This window comes from Aspergillus sclerotioniger (assembly GCF_003184525.1).
Source record: "Aspergillus sclerotioniger CBS 115572 chromosome Unknown BO94scaffold_17, whole genome shotgun sequence".
Taxonomy (NCBI): domain Eukaryota; kingdom Fungi; phylum Ascomycota; class Eurotiomycetes; order Eurotiales; family Aspergillaceae; genus Aspergillus; species Aspergillus sclerotioniger.
Window position 1 is genome coordinate 451444 of NW_020291007.1, and position 14266 is coordinate 465709.

The 14266-nt window shown below is 51.3% G+C and overlaps 5 protein-coding genes across 5 annotated transcripts; 3 read left to right on the forward strand and 2 right to left on the reverse strand.

Moving 5' to 3' along the window:
- The first annotated feature begins 1335 nt into the window (after positions 1 to 1335).
- BO94DRAFT_566726 (branched-chain amino acid aminotransferase, cytosolic) lies at positions 1336 to 3057 on the forward strand. The gene is made up of 3 exons (XM_025614580.1): positions 1336 to 1951; positions 2024 to 2628; positions 2692 to 3057. The coding sequence occupies exons 1-3, from the start codon at positions 1537 to 1539 to the stop codon at positions 2875 to 2877; spliced, it is 1206 nt and encodes a 401-aa protein (XP_025466543.1). The 5' UTR covers positions 1336 to 1536; the 3' UTR covers positions 2878 to 3057.
- Positions 3058 to 3389: 332 nt separating this feature from the next.
- On the reverse strand, positions 3390 to 5039 carry BO94DRAFT_536196 (AAR2 splicing factor family protein). Its single transcript, XM_025611959.1, has one exon. The coding sequence runs from the start codon at positions 4747 to 4749 to the stop codon at positions 3400 to 3402; it is 1350 nt and encodes a 449-aa protein (XP_025466544.1). The 5' UTR covers positions 4750 to 5039; the 3' UTR covers positions 3390 to 3399.
- A 397-nt stretch (positions 5040 to 5436) lies between these two features.
- Positions 5437 to 6204, reverse strand: BO94DRAFT_536197 (40S ribosomal protein uS11). Its single transcript, XM_025611960.1, has 4 exons — positions 6127 to 6204; positions 5992 to 6064; positions 5683 to 5843; positions 5437 to 5623 (listed from the first exon to the last, which is right to left on the reverse strand). The coding sequence occupies exons 1-4, from the start codon at positions 6191 to 6193 to the stop codon at positions 5472 to 5474; spliced, it is 453 nt and encodes a 150-aa protein (XP_025466545.1). The 5' UTR covers positions 6194 to 6204; the 3' UTR covers positions 5437 to 5471.
- Positions 6205 to 6640: 436 nt separating this feature from the next.
- On the forward strand, positions 6641 to 8744 carry BO94DRAFT_468280 (prephenate dehydrogenase (NADP(+)); the record flags this gene model as incomplete). Its single annotated transcript, XM_025608238.1, has 7 exons — positions 6641 to 6735; positions 7131 to 7191; positions 7252 to 7363; positions 7433 to 7581; positions 7637 to 8236; positions 8319 to 8450; positions 8586 to 8744. 7 exons carry the CDS (start codon positions 6641 to 6643, stop codon positions 8742 to 8744), a joined length of 1308 nt encoding a protein of 435 aa, XP_025466546.1.
- Positions 8745 to 12535: 3791 nt separating this feature from the next.
- Positions 12536 to 13891, forward strand: BO94DRAFT_467992 (cytochrome and DOMON domain-containing protein; the record flags this gene model as incomplete). The annotated part of the gene is made up of 2 exons (XM_025608229.1): positions 12536 to 12584; positions 12639 to 13891. The coding sequence occupies 2 exons, from the start codon at positions 12536 to 12538 to the stop codon at positions 13889 to 13891; spliced, it is 1302 nt and encodes a 433-aa protein (XP_025466547.1).
- Between the last annotated feature and the right edge of the window lie 375 nt (positions 13892 to 14266).

Consider the following 14266-nt stretch of genomic DNA (forward strand, 5'->3'; position numbering starts at 1 on the left):
CAATCGGATGTGCAGGCAATGGCATATCCCCATGTAGGTAATAGGTATGCTGTACTTGCATCCTGCCTAAACGTAAGATGTTTACTTATCAAGGCCCCTGCAGCCTGGCAGTCAAGGTGCTGACGACGGTGGGCGACCTAAAGATGACAATTGCATTATTTCTTCTCGGGCACCGATTCGATTCCCAACTTATCACAAGGATGTACTTACTACTAAGAGACCCCAAAGCTGGGCACCCATGGTTGGACGGCGTGCCCGTGGTACTTTCCTATTATAGTAATTCTCTTGGCTTTTCTTTTTCCCATGTGGCCCAAGGGTTTAAACCTCCGAGGGTCACTTTTTTCCTTTGCTTTCTGTGTGTGCATCGACCTAGTACTATTCGTGGTCTCAAACCCAGACCATTGGTGATATACTTGCGTATGGATCTATGTCTTTCTAGGTGTTTCTAGCTCTGTAAGCCCTGCTGGTGTGGGTATGATGGCCAGATGCCAGGTGCCAGGTACCCAAGAATAAGGAACGAGGTTGTATAATATACTTAACCCCTCCACCTCCAGCTGCTCGGATTGACGGTATGGGGGCCTTCTCTTGGAGTGAAGGTAAGTCTGTGAAACAAAGATTAGTCAGAGAATTATGGGCGTATACCCCGCAGAGGGGTTTTCACCCCCTATCGATAAAGGTGAGGGGAATCGGAAGGTAGATGGGTTCGCACTTCGCAGGTAATACTCGGGGAGATTAGGGAAGTAGTTAGTAGTTCACTGACAGCCTGAATTGACGGTCTGTCTGGTTACCTGAGGGTAGTTTCGGTTATTTCCGGGAGTAGACGGGGACGCTTATTCCCTCCAGTCGCACGCCCAGCAAAGATTGCCTATTCAAGGTGAGCATGACGCCTTTCACGCCCGTTTTCGGAGAGATAAAGCCTATCTAATCGGGAGACACCGCCCTCGGCTAGAATCGGCACAAGAGGCTCGAAGCGGCAGGCCGATTGATATGCAGGCACGGCAGAGGATGATCTAGAAGGTAGAAATGTAGATTCTGTTACCAAATTGGCGCGAAAAAGGGTGAGTGCGAGCCTATCATAACCTGGCGCCCTGTCATTGACAGGAGCCAAATGCGGGATACCTTGCATATCGCGTGGTGGTTCGGATATCGATGGCGAAATGTCCCATTGAATTCAAGGAACTCGGCCCGGCGAAGCAAAAAACTTTTTTTTTGCCGCCCCCCTGGTGGTTCGTCGCCTTGTTCCTTAAATTGCGTAGATGCGACTTCATCATTCATTTCTGTAGAAAATTTGTCTTCGATTGTACCTTTCTCTTTGCCACCGGCTTGCCACTTCAAACCCGCAATCCCTGCAGTTGATCCTCTCCGTTGTCGGATAGGTACTTTGGTTTGTGCTTCCGAACGGATCGCCAGAGTCGTTTCGTGACTCATAATCACCGCGGAAGTCAATTGCACCCAATCATTTTCCATCTGCTGGTATATTAGCTTGGTCCTGGCCACACACGCAAACTACACCTACACCAAATCAACTTCGCAATAATGGGTTCCATTGCGCCTTCTTTGCCTGAGCTTGACGCCTCGGCCGTCAAGGTCACCCGCTCGACCAATCTCCGCGATGTGCCTCTTCCTGGCTCCGCAGAGGAGTTGAGCCACTCCTACTGCACCGACCATATGGTCACTGCCCGCTGGACCGTGACCAATGGCTGGGAGGCGCCCGAAGTGAGGCCGTTCGAGAACCTCAGCATCCCGCCCACAGCTTCCTGCCTGCACTATGCTACCGAGTGTTTCGAGGGTATGAAGGTATACCGGGGGTTTGATGGCAAGTTGCGCCTGTTTCGGCCGGACTGCAATGGAGAGCGTCTGGTGAACAGCGCTAAGCGGTCTTCGTTGCCCGGATTCCGGTACCAGGAACTCAAGCGTCTCATTGCCAAGTTGATGGAGATCGACGGACCCCGTAAGTGGTACCCATTCCAGTGGCGGATGCGACATCCGTAGCCCCGACTGACAACTCTTGCCTATTCCATAGGTTGGCTGCCCAAGGATCAGCCCGGTCGTTTCCTCTATCTCCGCCCTGCGATGATCGGTAGCGGCCCACACTTGGGCGTTCAGAAACCCAAGGAAGCCCTCCTCTTCGTCATTGCCGTGCCGTGGCCCGATCCGTCCAAGAAGAAGACCGATCAGCCTGGTATTCCGTACGGTCTGAAGCTTTACGCTTCTCAGCCCGACACTATCCGTGCTTGGCCTGGTGGTTTCGGATACGCGAAGCTCGGCGCGAACTATGGTCCATCGTTGGTGGCCCACAGCCAGGCCCAGGAGCTTGGTTTTGACCAGGTCCTTTGGCTGTTCGGTGAGGACCGCCAGGTTACCGAGGCAGGCGCTAGCAACTTCTTCATTGTGTGGGAGAACAAGGAGAGTGGAAAGCTTGAGCTGGTCACCCCTACGCTGGACAACCAGCTGATCCTTCCTGGTGTCACTCGTCGCAGTGTCCTGGAATTGGCACGGACGCGTCTGTCCCAGTCCGTCGGAAAGCTTGCGGCGGTTGATGTTGTGGAGAAGCAGTTCACGATCGATGATGTCCAGAAGGCTTGGGAGGAGGGACGTATCGTTGAGGCGTTCGTCTGCGGTACTGCTGTAAGTGCAACCTTCCATCAGTCATAAGTTTGCGTATGTCTAGTGATACTAACAACAGTCCAGTACTTCGTCACCCCCATCAAGCTCATCCGCAACGGAGACGTGGATATGAACATGCAGGAGGCTGGTGCGGAGCGCGCCGGATATTCGACTCAGATCAAGTCCTGGCTGGAGGCCATCATGTTCGGCATGAAGGGCGAGGAGGCCCACGAGTGGGGATATGTCATTGAGAACGAAGCTGAGCAGTAAAAGATGTGCGTTCTAGCAAATGAGTAATGTCAAAAAAGAGCCCGCTGGATGGACTCGTGCAAGAGCAGAAAAAGGGCGAGTTGGAGATTATTGGCGCGGGGCGGGAGGTTGCAACGATTTACTTACTGTATATACCATTTCAGACCTTCTAGACTACTAGATAACTAGGATAGACTCATGTGATATGTCACGCTCTTTTAATATGCCAGCTGTCTGCTTATTGGCTCTCGTCCCCGATCCCTGCTATGTGCTCATCTGCACTAGTATCGGAAGGGCCATGGTATAAAAATAATTCGGACCAGAATATATTGACGCGGATAATTGGACCGGTCCAGAGATCCAGCAAATTAAACATCATGTAACTTGCAGCAAGACTTCCAAATATAGCCCCTTAGGTGGTTGGGATGAGCTGTTCTGCTCATAAGTCGGTCTCATAGTTTAGATAGCATAGTGTCATCAATCCCGATTGTAGCCGTCGGGAATTTTCACTCCTCTTCCGTATCAACATGATCCGGCGTAGAGTTAGTTCTCCTCCAAATCCACCACCATCGGAGCATACTCTCCTAGCTCATCGTCCTCGTCATCATCGTGCATGTCCAGCTCCACCTGTTCACCATCCTCCAGCTGAACCATTCCCCGTCGGACCACAACCTCGCGATTGAGCTCCCAGTCATACTCCTCTTTGACCCAAGCCTCGAGCTTGTCAAATTCAATCTTCACCACCGACTCCGTCCCATCAACGATCTCGTAAAGCGACCGTCTAAACTTGATAAGGAGCTTCCGCAGGAACTCCCCACCTTCTTCCCCATCAAGGTCGAATAGACCCCCTTCAACATCATCACACCTCTTCAGCTGTAGCAAAAGCAACCTTAGCACCCCGCTCACCAGCATCTCCCGATCCCGTATAGCACTCCGACACGTCAAAACCAACTCCAACAGCCTCTTCCACTGCTGAAGACAAGAGTAATTCATCAACGTCAAGATCATCAAAAACGTAAACTGCAACTCCCCCAGCACCTGAGCCTCCCCACCCCGCTCACCACCCGAGTTCGAAAACCGCTGCACCAGATCCCCCAACGCCCACGAGCGATCCTGCGCAGCCTCCGTCCTCTCACGCCCAATAGCCCCCTCTCTCCACGTCCTCTTCAGATCAACCGGCAAGAAAGAGAACTCGCTCTCCTTCTCCCCCGTAACCTTCTCCAACTCCTCCGCCTGCTCCGTATCCGTAATCCCCGGTATGACATCGTTATCCCTCTGCGCCGAACTCGCCGACGTAACCATCCACCGCGGCCGACCATCGACATCCCGCACCGGATCGCCAACAACCCGCATCAGAAGCCCCGGCGTCAACCGATCCGTCAGATCTCTCCAGGTCTGTCTGCCCTCTTGTTCATCCTCCTCGTCAATCTCATATTGTACTGGCCGCCCAGAATTCTGCTGCGATAGAGCCGCTGGAGATACTCGACTGCAGTATCGGAACAATCCACCTCGTTGCCAAATAGCCCCCAGGTTCGCTTTATGTCGCATCGCCTCCTGTTTATCTGCGTCGCTGTTGGCAGTTAATGGAGATAGGGTCTCGGTATCCGTGTTCCATTTCCAGATTATGATGTCTGCGCTCGTATGTGCGGGGATGATCGCTCCGTCTTGGTGTTCGCCGAGGGTATTGAGGTCACCGACGTAGAACCATCCGCCGCTTCTTAGTGAGAGACTCTCGGTTGTGCCGGTGTATAGGAAGTGCCATCCGGATGGTAGGTAGCGGATCCCGTGGAAGTTGGGGGTGGATGTGAAGGTGATGAGATCGATGCCGACAAGGGTCTTCGGTGGTAGGTGGGGGAGGAGGATGGTAGGCGAGGGTGAGACAGAGGATGTCATGTTTGAGGACGCGGATTGTGGTTCGTGTGCCTTATTGTAGGGCGAGCTGTATGGGAAGTCTCAACGGTGGGATGGTTCGAATTTGGTGGGTTGGTCGCGTCGCATGGGAAAAGATAGAAGGCGGGCTGCAAAGCTGACGTCAATTCTAGATGAGGTTTGGTGGAGTATGGTGTTTGATAGTAGTGTGGATATGAGTATAACAAAGTCAGGAGTATGTATATTGTTAATAGCTGACGATTATGCGCAGGATCTGAAGTGAACAGAATTGGGGTAGACACAGCCAGCAGGTGGTGTAGGCGATCGAAAACATGTGCTTATCTTAGCTGGGCTGCGGCGGAGCTATTGAAAATTAATTTCCGGCATGACCCCGCGCTTTTCACAAGCATTAAATATGTTCCTTCGAAGGGAAAAACAATATGACGCTGCATATCATGACTACGGATGTATTTGCCTATACACGCGATTTACATTTAATGAAATGTCCAGTTCTGAATTCAGTTATATTGACCAGAGTAGCTGCCATAAAGACAACAGACTACCTAATTCCAGAACCGAAAAACACACTTCTGGGTATGTAATAAATTGAAGACCAGGCGATAAATGCCGTTCCTCGCGTTTATTCCATCCACATCCCGTAGGCAAGGCGAGATCCAATAGGAAGCCTCCATTCCAACCATGCGAAGAAGCCCCGCACAACTTGGAAAAGATGAACCCGCACATGCTTACAGACGACGACCACGGCGACCACCCTTGCGACGAGTAGAGTCGGAGGGGGTGGGGGTGACGTCCTCGATACGGCCGATTCTCATGCCGGAACGGGCAAGAGCACGGAGAGCGGACTGAGCACCGGGACCGGGGGTCTTGGTGCCGTTACCTGTGGAAGAAGTAGATTAGTTTGAGATCTTGAGCTCCTTCGTAGCGTTCTTCACATACCACCAGTGGCACGGATCTTGATGTGGAGGGCGTTGATGCCGAGCTCCTTGCAGCGAGTGGCAACGTCCTGGGCAGCCAACATGGCAGCGTAGGGAGAAGACTCGTCACGGTCAGCCTTGACCTTCATACCACCGGTGACACGGCAGATGGTTTCGCGACCACTGTAAACCCCATCAGTTAGCCAACTGTATCCCGTAACAGCCTATGCGACTTCTTCACGATATCCGACTCCCGGTTCATCGCGGGCGCAAAGTCCGCGGAGGACGGATGTCGTGTGAAATCGAAAATCGAGCGAAAGATGCGACGAACCTCAGATCGGTGACGTGGACGAAGGTATCGTTGAAAGAGGCGAAGATACGGGCAACGCCGAAAACGAGCTTGCCTACGAATCTCCCATGTTAGACATGGCCATGTCAAAATCGAACGGCGTGCAGTTGTACATACCATCTCCGGCCAGAGGACCGAGAGAGACGTTCTCCTTGGCGGCAGTGGGGGTCTTCTTGGGAGGCATTTTGTCGACTTGCTGGTTAGTGGGATGGAATATGGAAAGGAAGGAAAACGGACGAAGTCGAAGCGCTTCAGTCGGCTTGGATACAGAAAATGACTGGTGTGTGCCCTACCCACGGCGGCTCGAATCCTGATTGGTCGAGCGATGATCTTCGGCCGTGCTCAAGCGAGTTGTAGCCTGAGGCAGCAGATCGCGGTGACCTCTTTTGACAGCCGTTGTAACATTACCGCGTCGGGTTGCAGTCGGCCCGGACTTGGTGTTCCCAGCACTATTTAAAATTTCTGCTGCAACTCCCCGAGTTCTAACTTTCTTCTTCCTCATAATATCCAATCGGGCAGACAGCCGGACTCAGTGGCTTTGTGTCCTAGTCTATTCATTGGCTCAGACGAGCGTGTTGCGCAGCCTAGCTCCTCAGAAACAGGACTGGACAAGGACTAATTCTCAGCAAGCATGGGCTTCACCAAGGAAACGGCCTCGATTGGCATAATCGGCATGGGGGACATGGGCAAGATGTACGCCCAGCGTCTGAGCGCGGCCGGATGGAGGTAATATTTAACAAGCGTCCCTCCCAGTCATTGCCGACTATCACCCTAGCCGTTTGTTATCTGTAATAGGTGAGCATCCCCTCTTTTTTTTTCGCTCTTTCCCTTGCCCCTTTGGATGATGACTTGAGTGCATTTGGCTCGAGTATGACTTGGTGGTGAGCTTCCATACCATTCTGGTGAGGTCGCAGATCCGCCTCGTCGTCAATGATGTAACTTCTCAGCTACCTTTTCTTCATTTGTCTGAAACCAAAACAACCCTCATCTCTTGTGATGACTCAATTCAATTGTGCATTATGGGCTTGTGCTAATCATTCTGCCTATAGGTTTTGCCTCGTATAATTTAGAAGAACTGGACTGGATTAGCTGGACTAACTCTTTACTCTTACTTATATAAGGATTAATGCATGTGACAAACTCGACTCGTATGAGAGTCTTCAACAGGAATTCGAATCTCAAGTACGTCCTTGACTCGCAGCTGATGCTGTCCACACTTAAACTCATCTTTTTTAAAACAAGCAAAATGTCACTATCTTTCCCAATGGCCACCTGGTTTCCAGAATTAGCGATTACATTATTTACAGTGTAGAGGCCGGTGTGATCGACAAGGTAGTGGCAATGTATGGCCCATGTATGTCTTTTGTTTTATGCGAGGCTGCGCCCTTACTTTATGCATGAAGCCTGTCTGACTCGTGGAAAGCTACCAAGGTCGGCGCGATTGTCGGTGGTCAAACGTCCTGCAAGGCCCCTGAGCTCTCGGCTTTCGATAAGCACCTTCCCCAGGATGTAGAAATCGTATCGTGCCATTCGCTCCACGGTCCTCAAGTCAACCCTAAGGGTCAGCCTCTGGTATGCTGCTTGCTGAGCACGCTCCGATTGCTCAGTATGATAACGCCGTGTCTAGGTCTTGATCCAGCACCGTGCCTCGGATGAAAGCCTCAACTTCGTCAAGGAAGTTCTGTCATGCTTTGACTCCAAGTTCGTCTTCTTGTCGGGGGAGATGCACGACCGTATCACCGCCGACACCCAAGCTGTCACCCATGCAGCCTTCCTAAGCATGGGAACCGCGTGGCAGGCAAACCAGCAGTTCCCATGGGAAATGTCCCGCTGGGTGGGAGGCATCGAGAACGTCAAGATCAATATCACACTACGTATCTATTCCAACAAGTGGCACGTGTACGCCGGTCTCGCTATCCTCAACCCAGCTGCAAAGAAGCAGATCCGGCAGTATGCGGAGTCGGTGACCGACCTGTATAAGCTAATGATCGAGGGACGTCGGGACGAACTTAAGAGTCGCGTCAGAGCTGCAGGAGAGGCTGTTTTCAGAGCGGGTACGAATGGGCAGGATCTCCTGTTGAAGGACGAAGTCCTCGATCGCTTCTCTCTAGGAAACCGGGCTCGTGAGGAGTCTCCTCCGAACAGTCATCTGAGTCTGCTTGCCATCGTTGATTGCTGGTCCAAACTGGGGATTGTTCCGTACGATCATATGATCTGTTCCACGCCTGTGAGTGTCTTAGTTCACTTCCGTTCTCTGCAACACAAAGTCACGTTGCTTCGATTGGCTAATCACGGTATTCAACCTGTAGCTTTTCCGTCTCTGGCTGGGTGTCACGGAATACCTGTTCCGCAATCCCGAACTTCTCGACGAGGCCTTGGACACCGCAGTCGACGATAAAACGTTCCGTTCGGATGACTTGGAATTCACTTTTGCAGCTCGCGTAAGTGTCAATCGTTGACCCCTGAAAGCCATCGCTGCTTGCGCGGTTTAGTTTGATGCATGGAAATTGGCACCAGTGACAAACAAAATTCCTTCAAATGGATATAATCGCTGACGTCATTCATATAACGTACAGGCATGGTCGGACTGCGTCTCATTCGGCGATTTCGAGTCCTACCGCGACCGTTTCGAGCGCATCCAGCAGTACTTTGCTCCCCGATTCCCCGAAGCCGTCAAGCTGGGCAACGAAATGATGAAGACCATCCTGGAGAAGACCACCACCGGCAGCGCCTAGTATAGGATGAAGATATCGAACAATGCAATGGCTTTAAAGTCTAAAACCGCCCCAAATTTGACTAGCGAAGTCGGGTAACGCGTCTAGGTATCGGTGCCTGATCGGAAGGGGCACGCTAATCGTCGCCATAATAAGTAATAATGATAATAATGTGTAAAAGGCAGCAGCTGGCTGGTACGATGGACGGGACGAAGTAACGGTGGACCTGGCGTGTTATCCCTTGAACTAACCGCAATCGGGCAGGTAGGGGCCTTGACTGACAGGGTTTGAATGATGGAGCCTGGAGGGCCGTGGATATTTGATAGTAATAGTGTACGGAGTACGGAGCATTATGCTGAGATTCGGCCCGTCAGCAGCCATTGTGCTGTCGTTGTTGAGTGTGGTTGGTATGGAATTGATGGGTATGCCCAAGCGCAGAAGTTCGCCTGTGCACGGAATTTCCCACTGTATCCTATGGGCTGGGCTTTATCCATTTAAGGTAATTCGCGTACGTTTCATGGGTCCCGCCGTGCCGTCACCAGGCTACTTTGCTTCGTATCTTGAGGTGCCAAAAATTTGGGTGTTCATATCGTAGACCGATCTCGACGGACTGATAGGGTAGTCCACTCTCCGGCGGCCTGGAAGGATTGGAGGTGTCCACCCAATCCGTGGTGGCTACCTGCTAGCAGCCTCGACGGACGAGATCTCACATTACATGCATGGCCTGCTTTGGGAAACTGTGTGGATGATCATATATTCGTTTCACTCCCCCCAGGCCGCCACGGGTGGTGGAAATCCGCATTGCCGTGCTCACGGGGTGCTGCGACGGTAAGGGGAATTTTACACCGGACCTTTATCTATCGTTCTCCATACGGGGGCTAGATAACGTATGTATCTCAGATGAAAGGTCAGAATTCAAGATTAGGGGGTCTGGCACATTTTCGTCTGTATACCGGGGCACAGCTGTTTTGGGTGCTTTGACGGTCATACTAGGTCAACTTAGACGCCGAAACTTTGCCCAGACCAGTATGTATGCCCGACGTGATGCACTACTAATACTACATGTCTAGCACCAGAATCTGATAGATAGTCCGTGAACGCCCAAGCACATAGTGGGAATCTGCTTAGCTCAGTAGGTAGCCATACGCTTCTCCGTCAACTGACGGGGACCGGCCGGGCCGTGCGGAGGGAGTAGGTACTATGGCGTAGTTTCCGTATATAGCCGGGATTAGGACTATTGCAACCCAGGCCATGGCGCCCCCTGTCCTGCATCATCAGCTGCATGGCCATTGTTTTTCAGCCACCGGATGATGTAGTGGTTAGCGTTAGAGTGGGGTATCACATGGCTGCAGTAATATTTGCATAGCAAACTTTTTGGCTTGTGAAGTGCTAAGAATAACCGAGCTGTGGACTCAGACTGATTGAGTAGTTTGGAGGTGTCGGAGACCGGCTTTTTCTCAGAGTTTTGAAACCATGCTGCGCAAGCTTCCCCATACCCTCTCAATGCCTGTACCCCGTACTCCGTACTTTGCTGCAGAACCAGTTATATTGACTATCAGTCAACCATGCAAAGGTGCCGAGATTTCTGTCTGCATTGGCATGGACAAGTAGGAGACGGGTGAAGAGTGTAGGTTTGCGTGCAATGATGATTAGACTTTTAGCTCCCTCCATTTTGCCTCGAACCCCTTTATGAGAAGAAGGTTGAGCCCAGCTTTCTCACCCAAGGTCACCGCATCCCCTAATTCGAGAAGGGTAAAGCCGTCGTCTCGAGACCTCGCAATCGAGCGACGACCTCGCCCGTGGATAACCCGCAAAGTGCAAACGACCGTTTGATTGGTTCCGTCGTTCCGTCGGCCCACCCCTGGTGAGAGCCAAACAACGCCGGGCTGGATGATCTGGATGAATCGAAGACGACCGCTTCCGAGATCCGAGAACTTGGTCTTAGCTATGAAAGGCGGATGCTGATTGGAAGTGGTGGCCCTCCAGGATTCACGCGTCCGAGAAAAGTCGGGTGGGTGGCCACTCAGCTCTCATAACAAAAAAAGAACATTAAGCGGAGTAATTTCGACGGGATTTATGCGTTAAGGAGTCCTAGAAAGTAGAAAGCTACCTACCGCGTAAGCCGGGTGCGATTAGGGGAAGGGGCGATCGCCGAGAGAGGAACTCGAAAGTACTACCTACCAAGTGGTTCTTGACGGAGGACTTCCACTCACCTCACAGTACCTAGCTCATCCTTCCCGAGGGCTCTTACCCCGTTCCTGGTAGTGACAGTGTAGATTGTAATTTCTCATACCAACTCTAGTCAGGATGGTCCCGGAGGCGAACCAAACGAAAGCATATTTGTTTAAAGAACCTTCAAACGAGAGGAGTTGCGTTGCCGGAGGCACAAGTCAGGCCGGGGAAGGGGAATGGCAAAAATAAAGCAGAATAAAATAAGAAAAAAACAAAAAGGGAAAATCGAACGGGTCCGTCTGCAGGCCGCAGTCTGATTGATCAGCTGCTGTTCTCCGGCCCAATTGGCATGCCCCATCCACCGACGGTTGAAAATCATGATGCTGGATTCCGGCACAAGTCCCCCTCTCTCCCCCCCCTCCCCACTCCCCCCAAACCCACCCCCAAGCAAAGCCAGGGTCTCCTTCCTCCGTGTTCAATGATTCAATCACTCCCGCGGACGGAGGAATATTTACTAGGATTAGCTACAATAAGCACTCAAACGGAGACCGGACCCAGTCCCATGGGTAAGACATAGTCCGGCCAGTTAGAAGTCCGCTCGGCAGTACAGCTGCCCCGGCTGCTAGGATGGGCTGGGAGTTCAGACATTGCTGGGCTCTTCCTCCCTCCAATTCTTTGCCTGGGCACGACCAAAAAAAGCACAGACCATGTGGCCATTCCACTCCAAAATATGTCCACTGACCACTCATCCACTGAGAGCCCCGAGAGGTGTGGCAGCTGAGGGAACTTTAAACCTGGAAAAAGCCCGAGGATTTTCGCCATGGTTGATCTGAGAAAAAAAAAATCCAAGGTACCCGCTTGCCTTGCGCGGTGGCATATCTATCTGACAATCGCCCAAATCGATTGACGATCTTCTCCTTTCATAGGCCCAATATTGCTTCCTTTCGCTGCTCGATCCGAATAGGCTCGATTGCCTTCACTTCAGCTCAGCCCTTCCTTTCCCTGGCAGCTGTTAATCGGTCCATCGGAAGTATTCTCTTCATCGTCGTGATTGCCATGCAGATCTGTTACATGACATCTGTGGCACAGCACTATGTGGCTTAGGACAACTATGCGCGACTCAATTCTTCACTTACTATAAGTATGAACAACCCTTGTTTCAATCCCCTGGTGCATGTATGCTATTGAAGCCCTGCCAATGACCCCAATGGCGAACTCCCACCTTGAAGGTCCGATGGTGGTCCATTGCGAGTACGGGGGCGTTCAGCTTCGCATATCGAAAGAACGCAGTAGAAGAGGATTTCCTTGGTGCTTCCAGTCTTGACTGACAGGACGTTGCCTGCGCAGTGATGCTTCTCATTCCTCCTACACAAGCATCCAAGATTCTAACGTTTACACTTCCAGGAAAGCTTTCACGACAAGGGGTAGCCCACGCCCAATCCTGGGGATATTTTATTCAGAACGGTCTTTTCATGATATCATCATTGTGATATCAATTCTCTTGTACTATCCGTGAAGTGGCTTAGGTCCACTATTTCCTCTCATTTCCACGACATCTACACTGATCCGACGATCAATCACCTAATTTTCTCCTTCATTTCTCCATTACTCACCTTAAACCGATCCTTACTACCTTCCAAATGAAGGTACCAAATTTTCTTGCTGCAGCAATGGCTGTTTTTGGCTTGGGTAAGTTCGTCCTTCATGGTGAAACCGCTGTAGGTATTGATTGATCGAATATAGTGCGCTCGAGTTGCAGCCAAATAGTCAGCCACAGGCCCTCGGAAGGTGCGGGTGTTTCTTACAGCGTCAATGTACCCCAAAATACGTCGCTGTCAGGATCTGGTCCCATCTTCCTTCAGTTGAAGGCTCCACCTGGTATCAAATGGTTCGCCCTGGGTCAAGGGTCCCAGATGACGGACGGGAACATGTTCATTGTCTACTCAGCATCCATGCACAATGTCACCCTGTCCACTCGGAGAGCAGCTGGCCACGTGGAACCCTTTTATGACCCGAGTATCCAAGCTTACCTTCTTGATGGGTCTGGTGTCCATGATGGAGTTATGACCGCTAACATCCGTTGTGACAATTGCACAACTTTGACCGACGGAGAGAGTGCGCTGGGAATGTCCAGCTCTTGGACGTGGGCATTAACGCATGGCCCCCCGTTGATGTCCAGAAACGTATCCGAAAAGCTGTACCAGCATAATTGGCACGGCTCTTTCTCCTTGAATTTGACCCAAGCTGTTGGCGGCAACAATACCAACCCGTTCATTGTTCCGATGCGGTCCTTGTTCGAATCATACACCCATCAGCGGCAAGTGAGCGATACTCTTCTTCACAAAAAGCGAATCGCCCATGGCGTGATGACCTCGGTCGCCTTCGTCCTTCTTTTCCCCAATTTTGCCCTTCTTTTATACATTGTGCCGTCCCGCCGTACCGTCCCGTGGGTACATGCCCCTCTTCAGCTATTTGCCGTGCTTTTGGCCTTAGCCGGCTTTGGGGTTGGAGTTTCTGTCTCCAAAGATCTCCAGGAGATTGGGGGTTACCATCCAGTCATCGGTTATGTGGCGGTCGGCGGTGTTGTTCTCATCCAGCCGATCCTGGGAATTATGCAGCATCTGCATTTCCGCAAGACGGGAACAAGTTCGCTGTATGGCGTCTCCCATCGTTATCTTGGGCGCTTTTTTGCCGCCTTAGGGGTTATAAATGGCGGGATAGGTTTTCATTATGCCACCGCCAAAAACCCTGATATCCCGCAAGCTTCCCCGCTTGCTTATGGCATCATATGTGGATCGATGTTTATTATTTACGTCTCCGTCATTCTTTGGAGGAAGTCAAGGTTGCAGCCTAAGACCTCGACGGGGAACGGATTGCCATTCTTCAGACGTCGACAAGACCAACCAACTCTTGGCAAACTTGAGAACAGCAGCGACAACACGCTTTGCGAAAGTGTTGAGGTTGAAGCGTCTCGGGAAAAGCCATGGCTGTCATGAAGGTTACACAGAATATCACGATCGTTAGCAGCATTTTGTACTACCAAGCGTATGTTTTCTTTGGGTCTTGCATATCCGGAGTTCGTCCTACAACCTTTCCATTCTCTTCTATCTTTCATTCCTACCCCTGGTTTCATGTAACAACTCCCTGTATCGACACAATCTCTCGACTATCACGGCTCCCTTTTTTTAATCGCATACATTATACTCTCGAGAACTATTCGAGATATATGAGTTATGTAGTATCTCAACACTTTCTTGGTCCTTCGTGGATCAGAATCAATCGCTGTTGGCTCCACCGCCATTATTAGTTAATCAAAGGCATGGGATCTATTGATGTATGCGCCTACCGGCGATAGTCATGTAACTCTTGGC

Coding starts and splice junctions, on each gene's coding strand:
- BO94DRAFT_566726 (XM_025614580.1), top strand. CDS start 1,537: ATGGGTTCCATTGCGCCTTCTTTGCCTGAGCTTGACGCCTCGGCCGTC. Junction 1,952..2,023: donor GATGGAGATCGACGGACCCC/GTAAGTGGTACC, acceptor CCTATTCCATAG/GTTGGCTGCCCAAGGATCAG. Junction 2,629..2,691: donor CGTTCGTCTGCGGTACTGCT/GTAAGTGCAACC, acceptor ACAACAGTCCAG/TACTTCGTCACCCCCATCAA.
- BO94DRAFT_536196 (XM_025611959.1), bottom strand. CDS start 4,749: ATGACATCCTCTGTCTCACCCTCGCCTACCATCCTCCTCCCCCACCTA.
- BO94DRAFT_536197 (XM_025611960.1), bottom strand. CDS start 6,193: ATGCCTCCCAAGAAGACCCCCACTGCCGCCAAGGAGAACGTCTCTCTC. Junction 5,844..5,991: donor GTCCACGTCACCGATCTGAG/GTTCGTCGCATC, acceptor TGGGGTTTACAG/TGGTCGCGAAACCATCTGCC. Junction 5,624..5,682: donor CAAGATCCGTGCCACTGGTG/GTATGTGAAGAA, acceptor CTTCTTCCACAG/GTAACGGCACCAAGACCCCC.